At 44.3% G+C, this 23,057-nt stretch overlaps 1 protein-coding gene across 13 annotated transcripts in view; it reads left to right on the top strand.

The window, feature by feature from the left end:
* Positions 1-22,813, top strand: part of LOC139268494 (monocarboxylate transporter 13) — a 78,823-nt gene extending 56,010 nt beyond the window's left edge. For 5 of the 13 annotated variants that reach the window (XM_070886732.1, XM_070886728.1, XM_070886735.1 and 2 more), the window contains 7 exons: positions 7,424-7,590; positions 10,071-10,154; positions 10,312-10,427; positions 12,045-12,311; positions 17,539-17,682; positions 18,277-19,080; positions 22,332-22,813. In XM_070886732.1, the coding sequence (XP_070742833.1) occupies positions 10,421-10,427; positions 12,045-12,311; positions 17,539-17,682; positions 18,277-19,080; positions 22,332-22,588 (1,479 nt within the window). In that variant the 5' untranslated portion in view covers positions 7,424-7,590; positions 10,071-10,154; positions 10,312-10,420 and the 3' untranslated portion in view covers positions 22,589-22,813. Of the gene's footprint in view, positions 1-7,423; positions 7,591-8,288; positions 8,542-10,070; positions 10,155-10,311; positions 10,428-12,044; positions 12,312-17,538; positions 17,683-18,276; positions 19,081-22,331 lie in introns of those variants that run through there. The other 8 variants (XM_070886738.1, XM_070886731.1, XM_070886740.1 and 5 more) reach the window with 4 other exon arrangements.
* Positions 22,814-23,057: the final 244 nt, after the last annotated feature.

Raw genomic sequence — 23,057 nt, 5'->3', positions numbered from 1 at the left:
GAATTGGCCTCAACAACTTTCTGTGGTAGAGAATTCCACAGGTTCACCACTCTCTGGGTGAAGAAATTCCTCCTCATCTCGGTCCTAAATGGCTTACCCCTTATCCTTAGACTGTGACACTTGGTTCTGGACTTCCCCAACATTGGGAACATTCTTCCTGCATCTAACCTGTCTAACCCCGTCAGAATTTTAAACGTTTCTATGAGGTCCCCTCTCATTCTTCTGAACTCCAGTGAATACAAGCCCAGTTGATCCAGTCTTTCTTGATAGGTCAGTCCCGCCATCCCGGGAATCAGTCTGGTGAACCTTCGCTGCACTCCCTCAATAGCAAGAATGTCCTTCCTCAGGTTAGGAGACCAAAACTGTACACAATACTCCAGGTGTGGCCTCACCAAGGCCCTGTACAACTGTAGCAACACCTCCCTGCCTCTGTACTCAAATCCCCTCGCTATGAAGGCCAACATGCCATTTGCTTTCTTAACTGCCTGCTGTACCTGCATGCCAACCTTCGATGACTGATGTACCATGACACCCAGGTCTCTTTGCACCTCCCCTTTTCCTAATCTGTCACCATTCAGATAATAGTCTGTCTCTCTGTTTTTACCACCAAAGTGGATAACCTCACATTTATCCACATTATACTTCATCTGCCATGCATTTGCCCACTCACCTAACCTATCCAAGTCGCTCTGCAGCCTCATAGCATCCTCCTCGCAGCTCACACTGCCACCCAATTTAGTGTCATCCGCAAATTTGGAGATACTACATTTAATCCCCTCGTCTAAATCATTAATGTACAGTGTAAACAGCTGGGGCCCCAGCACAGAACCTTGCGGTACCCCACTAGTCACTGCCTGCCATTCTGAAAAGTACCCATTTACTCCTACTCTTTGCATCCTGTCTGACAACCAGTTCTCCATCCATGTCAGCACACTACCCCCAATCCCATGTGCTTTAACTTTGCACATTAATCTCTTGTGTGGGACCTTGTCGAAAGCCTTCTGAAAGTCCAAATATACCACTCTACTGGAAACATCCTCAAAAAATTCCAGAAGATTTGTCAAGCATGATTTCCCTTTCACAAATCCATGCTGACTTGGACCTATCATGTCACCTCTTTTCAAATGCACTGCTATGACATCCTTAATAATTGATTCCATCATTTTACCCACTACCGATGTCAGGCTGACCGGCCTATAATTCCCTGTTATCTCTCTCCCTCCTTTTTTAAAAAGTGGGGTTACATTGGCTACCCTCCACTCCATAGGAACTGATCCAGAGTCAATGGAATGTTGTAAAATGACTGTCAATGCATCCACTATTTCCAAGGCCACCTCCTTAAGTACTCTGGGATGCAGTCCATCAGGCCCTGGGGATTTATCGGCCTTCAATCCCATCAATTTCCCCAACACAATTTCCCGACTAATAAGGATTTCCCTCAGTTCCTCCTCCTTACTAGACCCTCCGACCCCTTTTATATCCGGAAGGTTGTTTGTGTCCTCCTCAGTGAATACCGAACCAAAGTACTTGTTCAATTGGTCCGCCATTTCTTTGTTCCCCGTTATGACTTCCCCTGATTTTGACTGCAGGGGACCTACGTTTGTCTTTACTAACCTTTTTCTCTTTACATATCTGTAGAAACTTTTGCAATCCGTCTTAATGTTCCCTGCAAGCTTCTTCTCGTACTCCATTTTCCCTGCCCTAATCAAACCCTTTGTCCTCCTCTGCTGAGTTCTAAATCTCTCCCAGTCCCCGGGTTCGCTGCTATTTCTGGCCAATTTATATGCCACTTCCTTGGCTTTAATACTATCCCTGATTTCCCTTGATAGCCACGGTTGAGCCACCTTCCCTTTTTTATTTTTACGCCAGACAGGAATGTACAATTGTTGTAGTTCATCCATGCGGTCTCTAAATGTCTGCCATTGCCCATCCACAGTCAACCCCTTAAGTATCATTCGCCAATCTATCCTAGCCAATTCACGCCTCATACCTTCAAAGTTACCCTTCTTTAAGTTCTGGACCATGGTCTCTGAATTAACTGTTTCATTCTCCATCCTAATGCAGAATTCCACCATATTATGGTCACTCTTTCCCAAGGGGCCTCGCACAACGAGATTGCTAATTAATCCTCTCTCATTACACAACACCCAGTCTAAGATGGCCTCCCCCCTAGTTGGTTCCTCGACATATTGGTCTAGAAAACCATCCCTTATGCACTCCAGGAAATCCTCCTCCACCGTATTGCTTCCAGTTTGGTTAACCCAATCTATGTGCATATTAAAGTCACCCATTATAACTGCTGCACCTTTATTGCAGGCACCCCTAATTTCATGTTTGATGCCCTCCCCAACATCACTACTACTGTTTGGAGGTCTGTACACAACTCCCACTAACGTTTTTTGCCCTTTGGTGTTCTGCAGCTCTACCCATATAGATTCCACATCATCCAAGCTAATGTCTTTCCGAACTATTGCCTTAATTTCCTCCTTAACCAGCAATGCTACCCCACCTCCTTTTCCTTTTATTCTATCTTTCCTGAATGTTGAATACCCCTGGATGTTGAGTTCCCAGCCCTGATCATCCTGGAGCCACGTCTCCGTAATCCCAATCACATCATGTTTGTTAACATCTATTTGCACAGTTAATTCATCCACTTTATTGCGGATACTCCTTGCATTAAGACACAAAGCCTTCAGGCTTGTTTTTTTAACACCCTTTGTCCTGGCAATCCCTGGCCATAGACCGCCCTAAGTGGAGGAAGAGCGTCCAGGAGGGCGCTGAGCACCTCGAGTCTTGTCGCCGACAGCTTGTAGAAAGCATGCGCAGGCAGCGGACAGAGCGTGTGGCAAACCAGTCTCCCCACCCACCTTTCCTTCAACGACTGTCTGTCCCACCTGTGAGAGACTGTAATTCCCATATTGGATTGTTCAGTCACCTAAGAACTCACTTTTAGAATGGAAGCAAGTCTTCCTTGATTCCGAGGGACTGCCTATGATGATGATGATGATGACATAATCTCCATTCAACCAATCTTTAAATACTTGTTTCCTCAGTGGCCAATTAAATGCTAACGTGTATACTTAACAAGTGCAATAACAGCTTTATTACTGGCGTATCCTCATTAAGCTGTTCACTGCCCACTAATTCTAGAGGATTTGCAAATCGTAGAAACTATACAAATAAAATGATGTGCAGCCACCACTTTAAAACTGCCCCATTAAATTCTACAAAAGACGCATTATTGATCTGTAGTCAGCTAAAGGAAAAAAATACAGCATTTAGGGCCCAAGTTTCCACATGATTTGCGCCTGATTTTTAGGAGCAACTGGTGGAGAACGAACTATCTTAGAAATCACAATTCTCCACATTTTTTTTTCTGCAGTTCTAGTCAGGTAGAACAGTTCCACTTTGGAACAGAATTTTTTCTTCAAAAGGGGGCGTGTCCGGCCACTGACGCCTGATTTGAAAGTTTCCACAGTGAAAACGTACTCCAAACCAAGTTAGAATGGAGCAAGTGAAGATTTTTGTAGAACTGAAAAAACCTGTTCTACACATTAAAAAATCAGGCGCAGGTTACAAATTAGGCGTCCAGAACGAGGTGGGGGGGGGGGGAAGTCATTAAATTCTATAATAAATCCTTATTTATACTTACACAAATATTATACAAATAAATCCAACCTGAATAAACATTTATAAGCAAAGAAAAGATTAAATAAACCATCTTCCTACCTGTGTGAAAGTGCTTCAGGCAGGGAGAATTCTGCGGGGGGGGGGGAGGAGGAAGCCGTTCGTTCCCGCGGGGGGGGGGGGGGGGGGGAGGGGGAAGCCGTTCGTTCCCCCGGGGGGGGGGGGGAGGAGGGAAATGACTGCCTGAACTTTCTGAGGCTTCCTGCACCCTTCTCACTGCTGCAAGAAGCCTCAGTGCTGATGTGCTGATGGTAATGTGCTTTTATTAAAAAATGTTCAAAAATTAAACAGCTACAAAGAACTACAAAAATGGCCGAGTGCCAATGTTCCCTTCACACTGCGCGTGCGCGAACGCTCCAACGCGCACGCGCAGCGTTGCCGGCAGGAAAAAAATCTAATTTAAATGATACCCGCCCCCTCCCACTTACAAAATCGGCGCGAGTGTAGGCTCCGCCCCCCTGGGCACCGCGCCAAGCAGACACGGAGCTGCAGGGCGCTCCAGAATCGCGCGGTTTTTTTCCGGCGCCGTTTTCGGCGCGAAAAACGGGCGCCCAGCTCATTGGTGTTCCCCTTTTTTTATCGTGTGGAAACTTGGGCCCTTAATGTTGGAGATATATCTCCTGAAGCAGTTTCGCAACCCACTCCTGTGGAAACTGTCCTATGTAAATTGTAGGGCAGATATATTGACTTCCAAAACAACAACTGTCTATGCACGGGTTTAGAAATGTACAGTTGTTTTAAAGCTGTTGGCAACAATTATTTCTCATGCTGATAACCATTCTCATTGGCCGTGGAAGGACTGCATTGGCCAACAATGGTGATGCTACTTTGTGGGAACCTAGTTACAACTATTTTGTTGCATCCGTAAATCCGTACATCAATAAATCATTAAATCAAGTGCCCCCAATTAAAGAGGGGCACTAAAACTGACAATTAAACAAATTAGACTTTAAACATTAAATGGTCAAATTAAAATTTGGTTGCCGGGGGAGCCTAGGTTACAGTCACAGTTTTTAGCCACCTTATATTTCTGCAGCTTGTGAGAGGCAATGGTGCTGTTGAGGTGTGTGTTCAAATCAGCTGTTTTACTGGTGGGGGGCACTACTTCTGCTTTATTGGTTGTGCAGATCTTCCATCTTTCCTAGTTTTTATTTTATATCAACACAAACATGAGTGGTATAAGACACACTGCTCCACTCCGCAATCATCCTAGCCCCCTTACCGTGGCATCTTCCCATGCAAGTACAGAAGATGCAACACCTGCCCTTTTACCTCCTCCCTTCCCACTGTTCAGGGCCCTGAACACTCCTTCCAGGTGAAACAGCGATTTATTTGTACTTTCTATTTTGTATACTGTATTCGGTGCCCAAGATGTGGTCTCCTCTACATTGACCATTTTGCAGAGCACCTTTGTTCAGTCCGTAAACGTGACATCGAGCTTCCAGTCACCTGTCACTTTAATTCTCTGCTCCACTCCCACACTGACCTCTCCATCCTAGGCCTCCTACACTGTTCCAATGAAGCTCAATGTAATCTCGAGGAACAGCACCTCATCTTTTGTTCAGGCACTTTACAGCCTTTTGGACTCCACATCGAGTTCAGACCATAACCTCTGCCCATATTTTTTTAATGACCCCTGGCCCCCACCCTTTGTATTCTCTTTCCCATGGCAGCTGGTGATGATTCCGCCATTCACACCCCATCTAAATCCCCAGGGCCTGATAGGCTGCATCCCAGAGGACTTAAGGAAGTGGCCCTAGAAATAGTGGATGCATTGGTGATCATTTTCCAACATTCTATTGACTCTGGATCAGTTTCTATGGACTGGAGGGTAGCTAATGTAACATCACTTTTTAAAAAAGGAGGGTGAGAGAAACGAGGGAATTATAGACTGGTTAGCCTGACATCGGTGGTGGGGAAAATGTTGGAATCATTAAAGATGAAAGAGCAGCGCATTTGGAAAGCAGTGACAGGATCGGTCCAAGTCAGCATGGATTTATGAAAGGGAAATCATGCTTGACAAATCTCCTAGAATTTTCTGAGGATGTAACTAGTAGAGTGGACAAGGGAGAACCAGTGGATGTGGTGTATTTGAACTTTCAAAAGGCTTTTGATAAGGTCCCACACAGGAGCTTGGTGTGCAAAATCAAAGCACATGGTATTGGGGGTAATGTACTGACGTGGATAGAGAACTGGTTGGCAGACAGGAAGCAGAGAGTCAGAATAAATGGGTCCATTTCAGAATGGCAGGCAGTGACCAGTGGGGTGCCGCAGGGTTCAGTGCTGGGACCCCAACTATTTACAATATACATCAATGATTTAGATGAAGGAATTAAATGTAATATCTCCAAGTTTGCAGATGACACTAAGCTGCGTGTCGGTGTGAGCTGTGAGGAGGATGTTAAGAGGCTGCAGGGTGTCTTGGACAGTTTAGGTGAGTGGGCAAATGCATGGCAGATGCAGTATAATGTGCAAAATGTGAGGTTATCCACTTTGGTGGAAAAAACAGGAAGACAGAATATTATCTGAATGGTGACAGATTAGGAAAAGGGGAGGTGCAACGAGACCTGGGTATCATGGTACATCAGTCATTGAAGTTTGGCATGCAGGTACAGCAGGCGGTGAAGAAGGCAAATGGCATGTTGGCCTTCATAGCTAGAGGATTTGAGTATAGGAGCAGGGAGGTCTTACTGCAGTTGTACAGAGCCTTGGTGAGGCCACACCTGAAATATTGTGTTCAGTTTTGGTCTCCTAATCTGGGGAAGGACATTCTTGCTATTGAGGGAGTACAGCGAAGGTTCACCAGATTGATTCCCGGGATGGCGGGACTGACATATGAGGAGAGACTGGATCAACTGGGCTTGTATCCACTGGAGTTTAGAAGAATGAGAGGAGATCTCATAGAAACATATAAAATTCTGACGGGATTGGACAGGTTAGAGGCAGGAAGAATGTTCCCATTGCTGGGGAGTTCCAGAACCAGGGGTCACAGTCTAAGAATAAGGGGTAAGCCATTTAGGACCGAGATGAGGAGAAACCTCTTCACTCAGAGAGTGGTGAACCTGTGGAATTTTCTATCACAGAATGTTGTTGAGGCCAATTCGTTAGATGTATTCAAAAGGGAGTTAGATATGGCCCTTACGGCCAACTGGATCAAGGGGTATGGAGAGAAAGCAGAAAAGGGATACTGAGGTTGAATGATCAGCCATGATCTTATTGAATGGTGGTGCAGGCTCCAAGGGCCAAATGGCCTGCTCCTGCACCTATTTTCTATGTTTCTTAGCTTGTTCCATTACCATCTCATTTTTGGCCATCATCCCTTTCGTCTCTTAAATCGCTTCTGCTTTACACCCTATCATAGACCTTCCCCTTTGTTCTTTCCTCCCCTCCCCTTTTCACTGCCCCTGCACTTCAAGAATCTGTTGCATCTTGAGCTTTTCCAGTTCTGATGAAAGGTCACAGAGCTGAAACGTTAACTCTGTTTCTCTCCACAGACGCTGCATGACATACTGAGATTTCCAGCATTTTCTGTTTTTACTACAAACATAGAGTGGGCGGCCCTGCTTGGAACTGAATTTAAATTAGTTAATAAAGTCAATCAGAAGCTAATCTATTAAGGGGTAGATTCCAGCAAACTGCCACAATATTTGTCACTGTTACAAAGCAGCATTTTAGATATTTTATATAATCTTTTCTTAAAAGGGGAGATTAACTTTAATATTTACATACTTGACAGGATCCTTTGACTGTCAATCTAGAAACTATTTTGGAGAAACCTCAAGGCCAAAGACTTTGAAAAAACTGATGCTGCACTTGACTGATTCTCAGCTATTTGCTTTGATGTGTGGTACAGAAAAAAGGACAAATTTTCACTGTGAATTCGGCCCCAGTGAAAGTTTAGAGGTAAGACTTTGTGTTCACACTATAGAATAAAACTATCTTGGACTCATAACTGAGATAAACTCCAATCATCCTGGGAATCTCACGGGCAGGGATATCTGACTGATTTGCGGAGTTTGCCTGGAATTGATCATCGACCTGCCCGATGATCCAGAATCCATTCTCCGGTATCAGTTTCATCTCTGTCTTCCTCTTCACAGATTCTGCGGCTACTTCCAGAGTCCAGTGCCGATTCCCCACCACTTCCACCTCCCAGTAGTGATTCCTCGATGTGAATCCCTCCGATCCCAGCACAGATTCCCAGGCTGTAAACCGCTCCTCATTGTCAGGGAGAATCCTCGCTGTCCGGGTCAATTTCACATTCTTCAGATCCTTTGACACCTCAAACCATGAATTTGCTGTTTCTGTATCCAGGGTTAGAGAGACTGGGAAGAAAAGGGCAGAATTAGAGCTTAAGTACAGGTTCTGAGTGTAGATTAAACCAATCAACAGTAAAGACTAAATGGAGCAAGAGGTATTGTGCAACAGAGCTGATCTCCAGTTGGGATGGGTCATCCTTGCCACTGGACCAAGACCTAGCTCTGTCAAGCCCGTAAGGTGGCTGGTGTGCAACGGCCACCACACGTTAAAAAAATCCACACACAGGCATCTTCCATCCTTGAGGATGTAGTTCAGGTTCTTCTTTCGAAACACCTGTGAACTCATCCTTTTTTTGGCATGGAAGCAAATCATCCTCGTTTCGAGGGGCCGCGTATGATGAGCGCTGCCAGTTTACTTTCATTTGCAGTTGACCCCTAATTTGTATCTGATTTCAGCCAGTAGTTTGGCATTCCTGCCTAATCGTGACAAGCTGTGAGCAGTTGATGGTGCTCCTCGCAACTGGAAGCTTTAACTTTGAAACTGTTAAAGTTTCCTGTATATGAAAGGGCTGATTAACACAACAAGCTTCTGGAGGTAATTTTTAATGGTCTCTCATTTTGCCTAGTGATACTGACAAAACTGGTGTCAGCTGCGGCTCAGTTAGTAGCACTCTTACTTCTGAATCAGAAGCACTTAAATACTGAGGGAGTGTTGCACTGTTGAAGTTTCTGTCTTTCAGATGAGATGTTAAGCCAAGTTGGCCATCTCAGGTAATGTAAAAGATCCCATGGCACTATGTGAAGAATAGCAGGCAAGTTCTCCCTGGTGTCCAGACCAATATTATCCCTCAATCAACATCACCAAAATAAATTACTTAATTTTTATTTAGTTGTTTATGGGATGTGGACATTGCTGGCAAGGCCAGCATTTATTGTCATTCCTAATTGCTCTTGAGAAGATGAACCACTGCAGTCTGTGTGGTAAAGGTATTCCCATAGTGCTGTTAGGGAGAGAGTTCCAGGATTTTGACTGAGCGACGGTAATGGAACGGCAATATATTTCCAAGTCAGGATGGTGTGTGACTTGGCAGGGAAATTGCAGGTGATGGTGTTTCCCTTGCTGCCCTTGTCCTTCTAGCGGTAGAGGTCGCAGGTTGGGAGGTGCTGCTGAAGAAGCCTTGGCGAGTTGCTGCAGTGCATCTTGTAAGTGGTACACACTGCAATTATCTGGTCACTTATCACATTTCTGTTTGTGGAAACTTGCTGTGTGCAAATTAGCTGCTGATTTTCCTATCATAGGCAATCCCTCGGAATCGAGGAAGACTTGCTTCCACTCTTAACATGAGTTCTTGGGTGGCTGTACAGTCCAATACGAGAACCACAGTCTCCTGTCACAATTGGGACAGATAGTCGTTGAGGGAAGGGGAGGGTGGGACTGGTTTGCCGCACGCTCTTTCCGCTGCCTGCGCTTGATTTCTGCATGCTCTCGACGACGAGACTCGAGGAGCTCAGCGGCCTCCCGGATGCACTTCCTCCACTTCGGGCGGTCTTTGGCCAGGGACTACCACGTGTCAGTAGGGATGTCGCACTTTATCAGGGAGGCTTTGAGGATGTCCTTGTAACGTTTCTGCTGTCCACCTTTGGCTCGTTTGTCATGAAGGAGTTCCAAGTAGAGCGCTTGCTTTGGGAGTCTCGTGTCTGACATGTGAACTATGTGGCCTGCCCAGCAGAGCTGATCAAGTGTGGCCAGTGCTTCGATGTTGGCCTGGTCGAGGACACTAATGTTGGTGCATCTGTCCTTCCAGAGGATTTGTAGGATCTTGCGGAGGCATCGTTGGTGGTATTTCTCCAGCGACTTGAGGTGTCTGCTGTACATGGTCCATGTCTTTGAGCTATACAGGAGGGCGGGTATTACTACAACCCTGTAGACCATGAGCTTGGTGGGCCTGGTCTTCAAACACTTTTCCTCAGGCGGCCGAAGGCTGCACTGGCGCGATTTTCCTATATTATAACAGTGACCACAATTCAAAAAGTACTTAATGGGCTGTAAAGCACTTTGAGCGGTCTTGAGGTTATGAAAGGCTCTATAAAAATGCACATCAATATTTCATTCTTCCAAATTAGGAATTCTGCTTCGAACCAGACAACGTTGTTTATCAAGAACTTAATATCTGTCTAAGCCTTCAACTTGAGTGACAGTAACAGCAGGTAAGGTGGCACGGGCAAATGCACAGTGCAGTGACTATTTAAAGTTAAGTGCACTTTAGACTTACTGCTGGGTATGTTTGGGAAATACTCTCGTTGATTATAGTAGGTGGGACTTAATAAAGCTGCTGCTATGATTCATGTACTTCTACATTTGCAGAACAACCATTTGATTTGGGAGGAATATCTTCCTTTCGCCCCCACCCCCAACCTGGTGTTCTCCTCAACATTCTGTATAAGCAGTTTATTCCACAAGAGGCAGCGGAAAAATGCATGGTAATTGTTTTTTTATTGTTTGAGTGCTAAAGGTAGAAATAATTTTTGTGCTGTCATTTCCTCCAGTGTTTAATTTATCTGCTCGGTACATTATTTTGTAAACGTTTCTAGGCTAAGGATTACCGTTGCGGGCAAATGCTCAACACATTTCTAAGATAAACCTCTGCCCACTACTTTAAGAAAATTTTGTTAATGCCTGTGTTAGAATAATGAATAGAAGAATTTAAGTTGTCCATTGTGATCAGCAACAGTCATCTCTAGCCTGATGTGATTTTGTACATTTTTTGTTTCACTTTTCACAATGAATGCATAAATATGTAAATCACGAATGAAGGATCTTGTATGCATAGTAGAGAATTCATGCTAATTTAGAGTTTAAGGAGATGATTTTCACCTTTGCCGGGGATGCAAATTGGGCAATGAAGTCAAAAGCAAAGTCGGGCAGGGTGTATAACAGGCGGCCGATCCCCTAATGCCCATTTGTGCCCCTGCCAAAGGTGACCTGTACTCCCAGATATCTGAAACTTTCAGATTTGCAAAACCAAACCTGAACCTTTTTGTAAGTGTCGATAAAGCTACTAGATTCTAGCGTGGTTCCACCCTATGCTAAGGAATCACACTCAGAGCTGCCTCCATTTTGAGGTTGACTATCACATGTTTTACAGATGCCTCACTATTAGAAGGCTGCATCCCCACCACCTCTGCTAATACTAGGCTCCACCAGAATGTTACCAGGGCTCCCGGGGTTAGATTATGAGGAGATATTACATAAACTAGGCTTGTGTTCCCTGAAATATAGAAGGTTAAGGGGTGATTTGATTGAGATTTTTAGAATTTTGAAAGGAATTGATAGGTAGATGGAGATAAACTGGTGGGGGAACCTAGGACAAGGGCACGGAGGAAAGGGAGAGTGTAGTGACCTGCTACCCTTGTCTGCACTTGTGAACTGGTTTCAGTTCTTTCTGCCCTGTTCAGTCCTGCGTTTAAGGGAGTTGGGAGTGCCAGCTCCCTGCAGGCTGAGTGTGGCGTCTGGATTGGTGAAAGGCCCAGGAGTGTGAGGCTCCTGTCTTGTACCTCTTAGAGAAGGGCTTCATCAGAGAAGCCAGTTGGGCTTCTGCCTGCTGCCCTGGTGTGGTGCCCAGTGGCAGAGCTGGCACCTATATGGGGATGATGGTGCCAATCTGGACTGATGAAAATTGTCAGTGAAATCACTTGTTATCTGTTCACCTTGCTGTCAGAAAGTGCACTGCTGCTGCTGCTGAACTTTCCTGGAAAAGGTGGGGGGCGCTGGTCAGCAACTTGTTCCGACACTTGAGTTACATCAGAGCTGTAGTAAATATATTTCAATTAGCCTATGCCAGGAAACTTGTGTGTAAATCCTTCTGGTACAACAGTGGCATAACTGATGTCAAGGAAATTCAGGGCCAATATTACATGGTTGAAATGAAAACAAAAACTGTGAATGTTGACAATCAGGGAAAAAACGCACAGAAAATGCTGGAAATGAACAGCCGGTCAACCGGCATCGAACAGAGAAAAGTTTCTTGGGTTGATGCCCCATGAAAACTAGTTCGACAGAACTGAATGATTACCTTACATGATGTTTTTATTTATTAGATTCAAAGGAAATTGCAATGTCAAAGGAACCCAGAGCAGCCGATTCTGCTACTGAAGAGCCCAATAACAGCCTCCCCACTCCGAAATACACAGACGGTGGCTACGGATGGGTTATAATGGCCTCGTGCTTCGTTATAACCGGACTGTCGACGTCCTTTGTGAAAACATTTGGAATCTTTTTCCTTGACATCAAGGCGTACTTTGACGCACTCGCCTTTAAGGTTTCCTGGATCAGCGCGATCATTGTGGCTGTATTTCATTTGGGTTGTAAGCATCAGTCATTGATCTTGGTAATGTAACTTTCCAAATGTAGTCCTCACCCTGACATTTCATAACGTTAATGCTCTTTTAACAGGAATGTAATGACTGAGCAAAACTTAGGGCTACTGTGCCGAGTTAGTGCTGGGTTGAATAAATGTTCAGGTCTCGTAATATTTGAGGGACCTTTCAACCTTTTATGGCCTGTTGGTGATTTTACTCACTACTTACTTACTTGTGTACAATTTTACCTCCAAATTGATGCGCCCATTTTAAAACTGAATTACTCAAAAATTGCAAATGTTTGTGCGTATATGACTGATCCCGAAAACACTTGTCAGGGAGCAGTGGGAGTTCGAGGAGGCGGTGTGGCAGTGTTGGTGAGGCCTACAAAAGACCCAACGTTGTCGGGGAGCAGTGGGAGTTTGAGGAGGCGGTGTGGCAGTGTTGGTGAGGCCTACAAAAGACCCAACGTTGTTGGGGAGCAGCGGGAGTTCGAGGAGGTGGAGCGGCATCATTGGTGAGGCCTACAAAAGACCCAACGTTGTCGGGGAGCAGTGGGAGTTCGAGGAGGCGGTGTGGCAGTGTTGGTGAGGCCTACAAAAGACCCAACGTTGTTGGGGAGCAGTGGGAGTTCGAGGAGGCGGAGCGCCAGTGTTGGTGAGGCCTACAAAAGACCCAACGTTGTCGGGGAGCAGTGGGAGTTCGAGGAGGCGGAGCGCCAGCGTTGGTGAGGCCTACAAAAGGCCCAATGTTGTTGGGGAGCAGCGGGAGTTCGAGGAGGTGGAGCCGCATCATTGGTGAGGCCTACAAAAGGCCCAACGTTGTTGGGGAGCAGCGGGAGTTCGAGGAGGTGGAGCGGTATCATTGGTGAGGCCTACAAAAGGCCAGCCGGTGCAGCTGCAGGGCGAGAGGGCAAAAAAGAAGTAGAAAGAAATCGAAAGGTGACATCGCAGCCAAGGGGGTAAGTGATTGGCTGGTGATTGGTGAGTAATTTTTCTTTTCCTTACCCGTAAGTAACCTTTTAGCATTGTTGCCAAATTAAGTTAATCTAAGGATTATTCATGGCAGGAGAGCTTGGACACGTGTTATCTCCTCCTATGCTATGTGGGAAGTCAGGGATGCTTCGTGTCCCTGACGACTACATTTACGGGAAGTGCATCCACCTGCAGCACCTGATAGACCGCATTGCGACGCTGCAGCTGCGGGTGGATTTACTATGGAGCATCCGCAATGCTGAGGACGTCGTGTATAGCACATTTTGTGAGTTGGTCACACCGCAGGTAAAGGGTACACAGCCAGATAGGGGATGGGTGACCAACAGAAAGAGCAGTGGAAGGAAGGTAGTGCAGGGGTCCCCTGCGGTCATCCCCCCTGCAAAACAGCTACACCGCTTTGGGTACTGTTGAGGGGGGTGACTCATCAGGGAATGGCAGTAGCAGCCAAGTTCATGGCACTGTGGGTGGCTCTGCTGCACAGGAGAGCTATAGTGGTAGGGGATTCTAGTGTAAGGGGAATAGATAGATGATTCTGCGGCTGCAACCGAGACTCCAGGATGGTATGTTGCCTCCCTGGTGCAAGGGTCAAGGATGTCTCTGAACGGGTGCAGGACATTTTGAAGAGGGAGGGTGAACAGCCAGTTGTCGTGGTGCATATAGTACCAACGATATAGGTAAAAAACGGGATGAGGTCCTACAAGACGAATTTAGGAAGCTAGGAGCTAAATTTAAAAAGTAGGACCTCAAACATAGTAATCTCAGGATTGCTACCAGTGCCACATGCTAGTCAGAGTAGGAATCGCAGGATAGCTCAGATGGCTACGTGGCTTGAGGAGTGGTGCAGAAGGGAGGGATTCAAATTTCTGGGACATTGGAACCAGTCCTGGGGGAGGTGGGACCAGTACAAACCGAACGGTCTGCACCTGGGCAGGACCGGAATCAATGTCTGAGGGGGAGTGTTTGCTAGTGCTGTTGGGGAGCGGTTAAACTAAAATGGCAGTGGGACGGGAATCTATGCAGGGAGACAAAGTAAAAATGGAGGGCAGAGAGGCAAAAAAGGGCCACATTACAGCAACATTCTAAAGGGGCAAGGTGTTAAAAAGACAAGCCTGAAGGCTCTGTGCCTCAAAGTGAGGAGTATTCGGAATAAGGTGGACGAATTAACTGCGCAGTTAGCAGTTAACAGATATGATGTAATTGACATCACGGAGACATGGCTCCAGAGTGACCAAGGCTGTGAACTCCACATCCAGGAGTATTCAACATTTAGGAAGAATAGACGGAAAGGAAAAGGAGGTGGGGTGGCATTGCTGGTTAAAGAGGAAATTAATGCAATTGTAAGGAAGGACATTAGCTTGGATGATGTGGAATCTGTATGGGTGGAGCTACGAAATACCAAAGGGCAGAAAACGCGAGTGGGAGTTCTGTACAGACCACCAAACAGTAGTAGTGAGATTGGGGACAGCATCAAACAATGCGTGCAATAAAGGTACAGCAGTTATCATGGGCGACTTTCATCTACATATTGATTGGGCTAACCAAACTGGTAGCAATGTGGTGGAGGAAGATTTCCTGGAGTGTATTAGGGATGGTTTTCTAGACCAATATGTCGAGGAGCCAACTAGAGGGCTGGCCATCCTAGACTGGGTGATGTGTAATGAGAAAGGACTAATTAGCAATCTTGTTGTGCGAAACCCTTTGGGGAAGAATGACCATAGGTAGAATTCTTTATTAAGATGGAGAGTGACAGTTAATTCAGAGACTAGGGTCCTGAACTTAAGGAAAAGTAACTTTGATGGTTTGAGGCATGAATTGGCTAAAATAGACTGGCGAGTGATATGTAAAGGGTTGATGGTAGATAGGCAATGGCAAACATTTAAAAATCACATGGTTGAACTTCAACAATTGTACATCCCTGTCTGGAGTAAAAATAAAATGGGGAAGATGGCTCAACCGTGGCTAACAAGGGAAATTAAGGATAGTGTTAAATTCAAGGAAGAGGCATATAAATTGGCCAGAAAAAGCAGCAAACCGGAGGACTAGGAGAATTTTGTAATACAGCAGAGGAGGACAAAGGGTTTAATTAGGAGGGGGAAAATAGAGTATGAGGAAGCTTGCTGGGAACATAAAAATTGACCGCAAAAGCTTCTATAGATATGTGAAGAGAAAAAGATTAGTGAAAACAAACGTAGGTCCCTTGCAGTCAGATTCAGGTGAATTTATAATGGGGAACAAAGAAATGGCGGACCAGTTAAACAAGTACTTTGGTTCTGTCTTCACGAAGGAAGACACAAATAACTTTCCGGAAATACTAGGGGACCGAGGGTCCAGTGAGAAGGTGGAACGGAAGGAAATCCTTATTAGGCAGGAAATTGATGGATTGAAGGCCGATAAATCCCCGGGGCCTGATGGTCTGCATCCCAGAGTACTTGAGGAAGTAGCCCTAGAAATAGTGGATTCATTGGTGATCATTTTCCAACAGTCTATCGACTCTAGATCACTTCCTATGGACTGGAGGGTAGCTAATGTAACACCACTTTTTAAGAAAGGAGGGAGAGAAAATGGGTAATTATAGATCGGTTAGCCTGACATCAGTAGTGGGGAAAATGTTGGAATCAATTATGAAAGATGAAATAGCAGTACATTTGGAAAGCAGTGACGGGATCGGTCCAAGTCAGCATGGATTTATGAAAGGGAATTCCTGCTTGACAAATCTTCTGGAATTTTTTGAGGAGGTAACTAGTATCGTGGATAAGGGAGAACCAGTGGATGTGGTGTATTTGGACTTTCAAAAGGCTTTTGACGAGGTCCCACACGAGATTGGTGTGCAAAATTAAAGCACATGGTATTGGGGGTAATGTACTGATGTGGCTAGAGAACTGGTTGGCAGACAGGAAGCAGAGAGTCGGGATAAACGGGTCCTTTTCAGAATGGCAGGCAGTGACAGGCAGGCAGGGTGCCGCAGGGCTCAGTGTTGAGACCCCAGCTATTTACAATACACATTAATGATTTGGATGAGGGAATTGAGTGTAATATCTACAAGTTTGCAGATGACACTAAGCTGTGTGGCAGTGTGAGCTGTGAGGAGGATGCTAAGAGGCTGCAGGGTGACTTGGACAGGTTAGCTGAGTGGGCAAACGTGTGGCAGATGCAGTATAATGTGGATAAATGTGAGGCTATCCACTTTGGTGGCAAAAACACGAAGGCAGAATATGAAAAGGGGAGGTGCAACGAGACCTGGGTGTCATGGTACATCAGTCATTGAAAGTTGGCATGCAGGTACAGCAGGTGGTGAAAAAGGCAAATGTTATGTTGGCCTTCATAGCTACAGGATTTGAGTATAGGAGCAGGGAGGTCTTACTGCAGTTGTACAGGGCCTTAATGAAGCCTCACCTGGAATATTGTGTTCAGTTTTGGTCTCCTAATCTGAGGAAGTATGTTCTTTCTATTGAGTGAGTGCAGCGAAGGTTCACCAGACTGATTCCCGGGATGGCAGGACTGACATATGAGGAGAGACTGGATCAACTGGGCCTGTAGTCACTGGAGTTTAGAAGAATGAGAGGGGATCTCGTCAGAATTTTTTAAAAATTCTGACGGGACTGGACAGGTTAGATGCAGGAAGAATGTTTCCGATGTTGGGGAAGTCCAGAAGTAGGGGACATAGTCTAAGGATAAGGGGTAAGCCATTTAGGACTGAGATGAGGAGAAACGTCTTCACTGAGTTGTTAACCTGTGGAATTCCCTACCACAGAGAGTTGTTGATGCCAGTTCATTGGATATATTCAAGAGGGAGTTAGATATGGCCCTTACGGCTTAAGGGATCAAGGGGTATGGAGAGAAAATAGGAAAGGGGTACTGAGGTGAATGATCAGCCATGATCTTATTGAATGGTGCTGCAGGCTCGAAGGGCTGAATGGCCTACTCCTGCACCTATTTTCTATGTGGTCCTTTTTAATGTGTTTTTTTAATACATTAGATATGTAGACGAGGAGTGAAGAGGAGAGTGAGATTAGACTAGACAGCTGATGTGGAGAAAAACAACGGAGACTAGATGGCCAAAATGGCCTGTGGCATTCTATGATAGTTTGTGCTTCCATTCTTGTATGCCACATTAATTCTCACCATGTTGTTTGCTTGTTATTAATTCTAATCTCATTCAAAATGAATGCTTCATAGATTTTAAAAGTCTGAGATTAGAATAAACATTGCTATTTAACTGTGTTTTATTGTTTCTGCAGCTCCAATAGCCAGTGCTCTCAGTCTCCTGCTGTCACACAGAGTTATCATCATCATCGGTGGGATACTCTCCATGCTGGGAGTGCTGCTTGGATCCTTCGGCTTCAGTCTGTTGTGGATGTATCTCACAACAGGTTTCCTCGTAGGTAATCGAGTGAGTTAAACTAACATCAGTGCGTATATATGCATTGACCTGGAGAGTGAAGTTCTTTAAACGGGGTTGTTCAGATGACTGTTGGGAAGCACTCAAATTAAGCTTTCCGGGTCTGAGGTTATCTGAACCTCTTGATTTACAATGACTTTGTACTAAAATTTTCCTTTTATAAAATGTAATGTTATAATTTAATTGTTAAATAATGTCAAGTGTATTAACATTCCAAGGAACAGGCATTTTAAGAATGGTTGAGCTGTGTGGGTTGTAGCTATGTTTATATCCAATCATCTGACCCCATTACCTTCCGAGCAGCATGTGGTGGACCAAAAATAGATGGCTTCTCCCTTAGACCAGTTAATCTGAACAGCCAGCTATTTTAGAGGACTGCTGGGTAAAGACTAACAAACATAAATGAAACCTACTCTTTCAAACACACATTAAAAATTAGCTTAATTTTTTATAAACAGGCACATAGAATACAAAGCATAGAAGTAATACCAAACTATACAAATCTTTGGCCAGGCTGCAGCTAGAATATTGTATCCTGTAAGGTATTTAAAATATATATTTCTGTGTTTTCCTTCAGGTTTGGGAAATGGATTTGCTTGGGTCCCCTCAGTCAGTCTGGTCACCCAGTACTTCACAGAACGGAGGCCATTGGCCAACGCCCTTGCCAGTTGTGGAGAGTGTGTCTTCACCTTCATCTTTACACCATTCTTCCAGTGGCTTGTCATCCAGATGTCATGGCAGCAAGCAATGACGATCATTGCTGGTATCCAGCTGAATCTATGTGTCTGTGGAGCTCTGATGAGGCCCTATCGTCCACAAAAGAAAAGTCTGAATTCTACATCGCCATCTGCCACTACCTCCGGGAAGGATTTATGCAGCACAAGTCCAGAGCATAAGAAGAAGCCTGCTCATTTTATAGATTTACCTCTTCTGAAACAACCAAAGTTTATTTGTATGGTCTTCTTTGGGTTTTTCTCTGTAATGGGTTTCCTTGTTCCTGCCATCTATTTAATTCCTCATGCTCAAAATATTGGAATCTTGGATTTTCAAGCAGCATTATTGATGTCTTATTGGTCAGCAGCTGACCTCATTGGGCGAATCGGGTGTGGTTGGTTAGCTAATCTACGTCTTATGAAATCAATCCGCCTTGCAATAATAATGATTACTATTTTAAGCATAGCTCTCATGCTTTTCCCTATAGCTAAGAATTACACACTGCTCGTCATCTTCAGCTGTATTTGTGGGTTCTTCTTCGGGACCATATTGGCCCTTCTCGTCACGATGCTGACTGATGTGATGGGAATTGAGAAACTGGACAATGCGCTTGGGTTGATTATGTTCTTCAGGAGTTTTGGGTGCCTTATAGGACCAACACTGGCAGGTAGTGTTCTTCATTATCATCTGTCAGATTTCCTTTACTTTTCACTGATTCTGTATCTGTGATGACAGAAGGTTAAGGAATTGTCATTGTTATCGAGAGGTTTTATTGCCTCCTCATGATATCGATATTGAAAGAGACTTGGATTTATATAGCACCTTTCACGACCACCGGATGTCTGTGTTTTACAGCCAATGAAGTACTTTTGGAGTGTAGTCACTTGTTATGTAGGAATATTGCAGATATTGACACGATGAGCCAAAATGGCCGCCTTCCATGCTGTAAGTTTCTATGATATTGCCGCTGTAGCAAATGCTACATCTGTTCTTGTGCACAATTTGTGACATTGGAGAATGATGTCAGGCAGTTGCTTTACCTACTAATAACCTTTCACCTCTGTGACTTAGTTTTCACCTGGCTATGTGGGTTTTATGTGAAGAGTTCAGGTGGTAGCAACCTATTCTTGCACACAGCACCAAGCTGCCCTTCACTTTACCTAATTGGCAATCTAACGCAATGCAGAGTATTGATGGTTGGAGGTGGAAAGATTCTCACTGGCATATAAAAAAGGAGCACTTTTTACGGTTGGGATTAGATTCCTTCTTGGAGTGGGAAAATAGAGCTTTGCTGTGCATGTGGAGCACGCTGCACATGACCTCGGAGTGTTACATTCAGTATTTTTGACACAAATTAATCCAAAAATACATTTTTAAATGTCTACTGTATGGCATGAGAGTTTCCTTTTTGTGCCCATCAAAAATGAGCCTACTAGAGAGCTGTCATTTTGACTGTTCTGGCTGGTATCGGGTGAATTCTTCTGCACCATGCTGCAGTGAATGGGAATCAGTATTCTTTGTGGTCTTTTTGTGCAAAAATGAAATGCTATTTAAAAAGTTGCATATTGCATTTAAAAAGTATTTACCCTCTTTTAAAAAAAAAGCCAGTGACAAAATACATATTCAGAGAGCAGACCTCTGTCATTGACCTGTTACCAAGGCAGCCAGAAGGAACATGTTGACAATCTATGTGGTCATCAAATTCCAATATTAAAATACTCATCCACAGACATAGGATCAGGCTGTGTGACTCATGGGCCCTTTGGCCTAAATGAGAGAGGCCTTTCTTTTCCTGAATATTTCTAATTCACACAAGTGAATTATTAGATGGAAATACAATGACCTCGTGAGGTTAACAGACCTGAAGCATTCTGGCAATGTGTCAGCTATTCATAGAAGGCTGTTAAAATTTGTTTCCATAGAATTATAATCTTGAAGACAGCAGATCAGAGATGACTATTTTTTTAACTTTATAGACAAGTGCTGTTAAGCTCACTATATAGTGAGAAGGAGCTAGGGATTGTTCAGTATGACATTAAAAAAATTACAAAATATAGATCTCTGAAAGATTTAAGCTGTATCAATATCTGTAGGACATGTAGTTTTCAAAATTATTGAATGGTACAGCCCCAGTCTTTTACTACTTTCTCTTTCTTTCCCTTTTTTATTTTAATTATTTCCAGTTAAAAATGACTCTTCAATGGGCCAAATAATGTGGAGCAGATGTATATAATAATTAATTTTTTTTTCTGTCGGGTTGGATGTTGTCAGGTTTAGGAACCTCGACATCCAAACCACTAAGACAGCCAGGTAAGAGAGAAATCCAGTTTGCCTTCTATGGAGGTGCATGCTCTTTCCCACCCCACTTACCCAAGGCCAGAGGATTTGGGCAGAGGTTACCAAGAGCCAAGGCTTAGGGATTCCCAAGTGTCTGTAGAGGTAGTGTTGGACCATAGAGCACTCTTTTTTTTTTGCCTAATAAAGAAGCTGCTGCTTATCTAGTGACGACCACCCGGCCCATTAGGGTATTGGCTTGTATGGTTGCCTGCAACTAAGAGGGAAGAATCCCAGCCTCGCGTAAGAAGTTTTTATCCAGGTCTAGTCGGTGAGACAGGCTTGATGATCAGTGGTCAACAGTACTGTCAACCTGCTGGGACAGATTTTGGACTAAAGGTGAATTTCCACAGGGTTTTTCCTGCTTATCTGCCATAACTTTAATGGAAGCGTCGCTGAAACTCGGTTTAAAAATAGGAGTTAAATGCCGTTAATGCCATTTTTCCAGAGTTTCTTTGGCTCTTCAGCCGAAATTATGGAGGATGAACAGGAGAACCCTCATGGAAATTCACCACAACCGTCTGTCACAGAAGACTGACTCAGTTGCTATCTCTTATTGTCAGCTGTATCACCTTGGATACACCTTTACCCCAAAGAGGCCTTGTTTACCAACCTCCAACCCACCCTTCCTCCACCGCCACCAGGAGAATAGTCATTCATTGATCATTAGACAGGCAGGAACTCCTCCTGAGTAACATGGTGAGCAGCATAACTCCAAATGTTCCACCAGACAGAGGTGCAGAGCTTCAGCAGCAACTGCTTCCCACTCTGTAACCCAGTCGGGGTAGACACTTAAGCCTAGATATATGATCAGCCTCCCAGCAGCTGATATCCCATAGCTTCCAAGATATAAAGGACGTCTGCCTTTCTCATGGTAGGAAGGCCTGTGTAGGATACCTTGCAGCATGCCAGTTACCTTGATTTCCAAATGTTCAAGTTCAGTGCCATGTATCAGGTTTATTTGTTGTTAACTGCTTAACCTAGGTCATTATGTACCTGACTGGCAAAGAGATTGACTTTGCCACCAGGGTGCTTAGCAACAGAGCGTAGGCTGGATTCATCATTTCTCGCAATAATTTCACAATTTTTTTCACAAATCCTCCTATACATGGGCCAAGGAAAGTTCTTCTGTTGCATGCCCAGGTGATCCAAACTATCAAGTAGAATTTATCGACACACATCTTACATGGAACAAGTTAAACCTGCATTGGAACTTTGATGGATAGGGCCGTGCCTTCAGCTGTCTGGGCCCTAAGCTCTGGAATTCCCTCCCTAAACCTCTCCGACTCTATCTCTCTACTTTTAAAATGGCTCTTAAAACCTATCCTAATATCTCCTTCTCTGACTAAGTGTCGAGCTTTGTCTTATAATGCTCCTTGGGATGTTTTGCTGTGTTAAATGCACGTTGTTGTGATATATTGTCGTGCTTTTTGTTATAATGAGACTTTATAATGAGGAGGAGGTCTTTAACCAAATTACTGCTGTAAGTGAGATTAGAATATGTCTGTACCATAACATTCCCTGTTGTACCTGGTAAATAAAAAATCAGATTTGGAGTTACTGTGTGTTTCTCTGTTGTTGCAGGGTTACTGGTGGACCTGACCAGAGACTACAGCAATGGGTTCTATATTGCTGGAGGAGGGATGTTCATTGCGGCTTGCTTTCTCATCCTAGCTGACTATTTTGTGAGCTGTGAGCAGAATTCCAGTCAAGGCACAAAGAAGGAGGTGGAAGCTTTCATTTCTCAACACCAACCTTGGGAAGAAGCAGAGAAAGAGAAGCTTGGGACCGACAGGACGAATGGCTCAGAGTTAGAACTAAAGAATAAGGTGTATGAATGAAGATCTACACAATGTTTGGACTTTTCCTTCAGATCAATCCCTCCATTTGGGGGTCTAGTACGCCTTGAGACTCGGGGACATTCCTTGCACCAGCGCACACATGGATGAAAGTTTAGTGCACTATGAAATATATCCAAGTTCATCACTACAGAGTGCATTTTCAGAGAGTGCCATGCAGGTTTGAAGATCAGTTGTCTTCTGATTTCACTAAAAGTACCATTAAAACCAAATGCAATTTATTTTAAAAAGTTTTTGGGTGTGATTTTTTTCATTCCTCCTGCAATATTTGAGTAGGCCAAAGTCATTTCTCTCTGCAGTGATGTTGCTCTTTTTTACCTGCACAAAGGATCTTTTTCTGTCTAGTTTTGCGAGTTTCCAGCTCCTAGATCACGTTTTATACACTTTTTTTTTGTTGGCTTTTCACCTCCAAACTTTCTGTGCTTTTTGTGCGTTCTATTATTGTTTGTTT

This window comes from Pristiophorus japonicus, chromosome 8, assembly GCF_044704955.1.
Source record: "Pristiophorus japonicus isolate sPriJap1 chromosome 8, sPriJap1.hap1, whole genome shotgun sequence".
NCBI lineage: Eukaryota > Metazoa > Chordata > Chondrichthyes > Pristiophoridae > Pristiophorus > Pristiophorus japonicus.
This window is presented reverse-complemented; position numbering and strand designations above follow the sequence as displayed.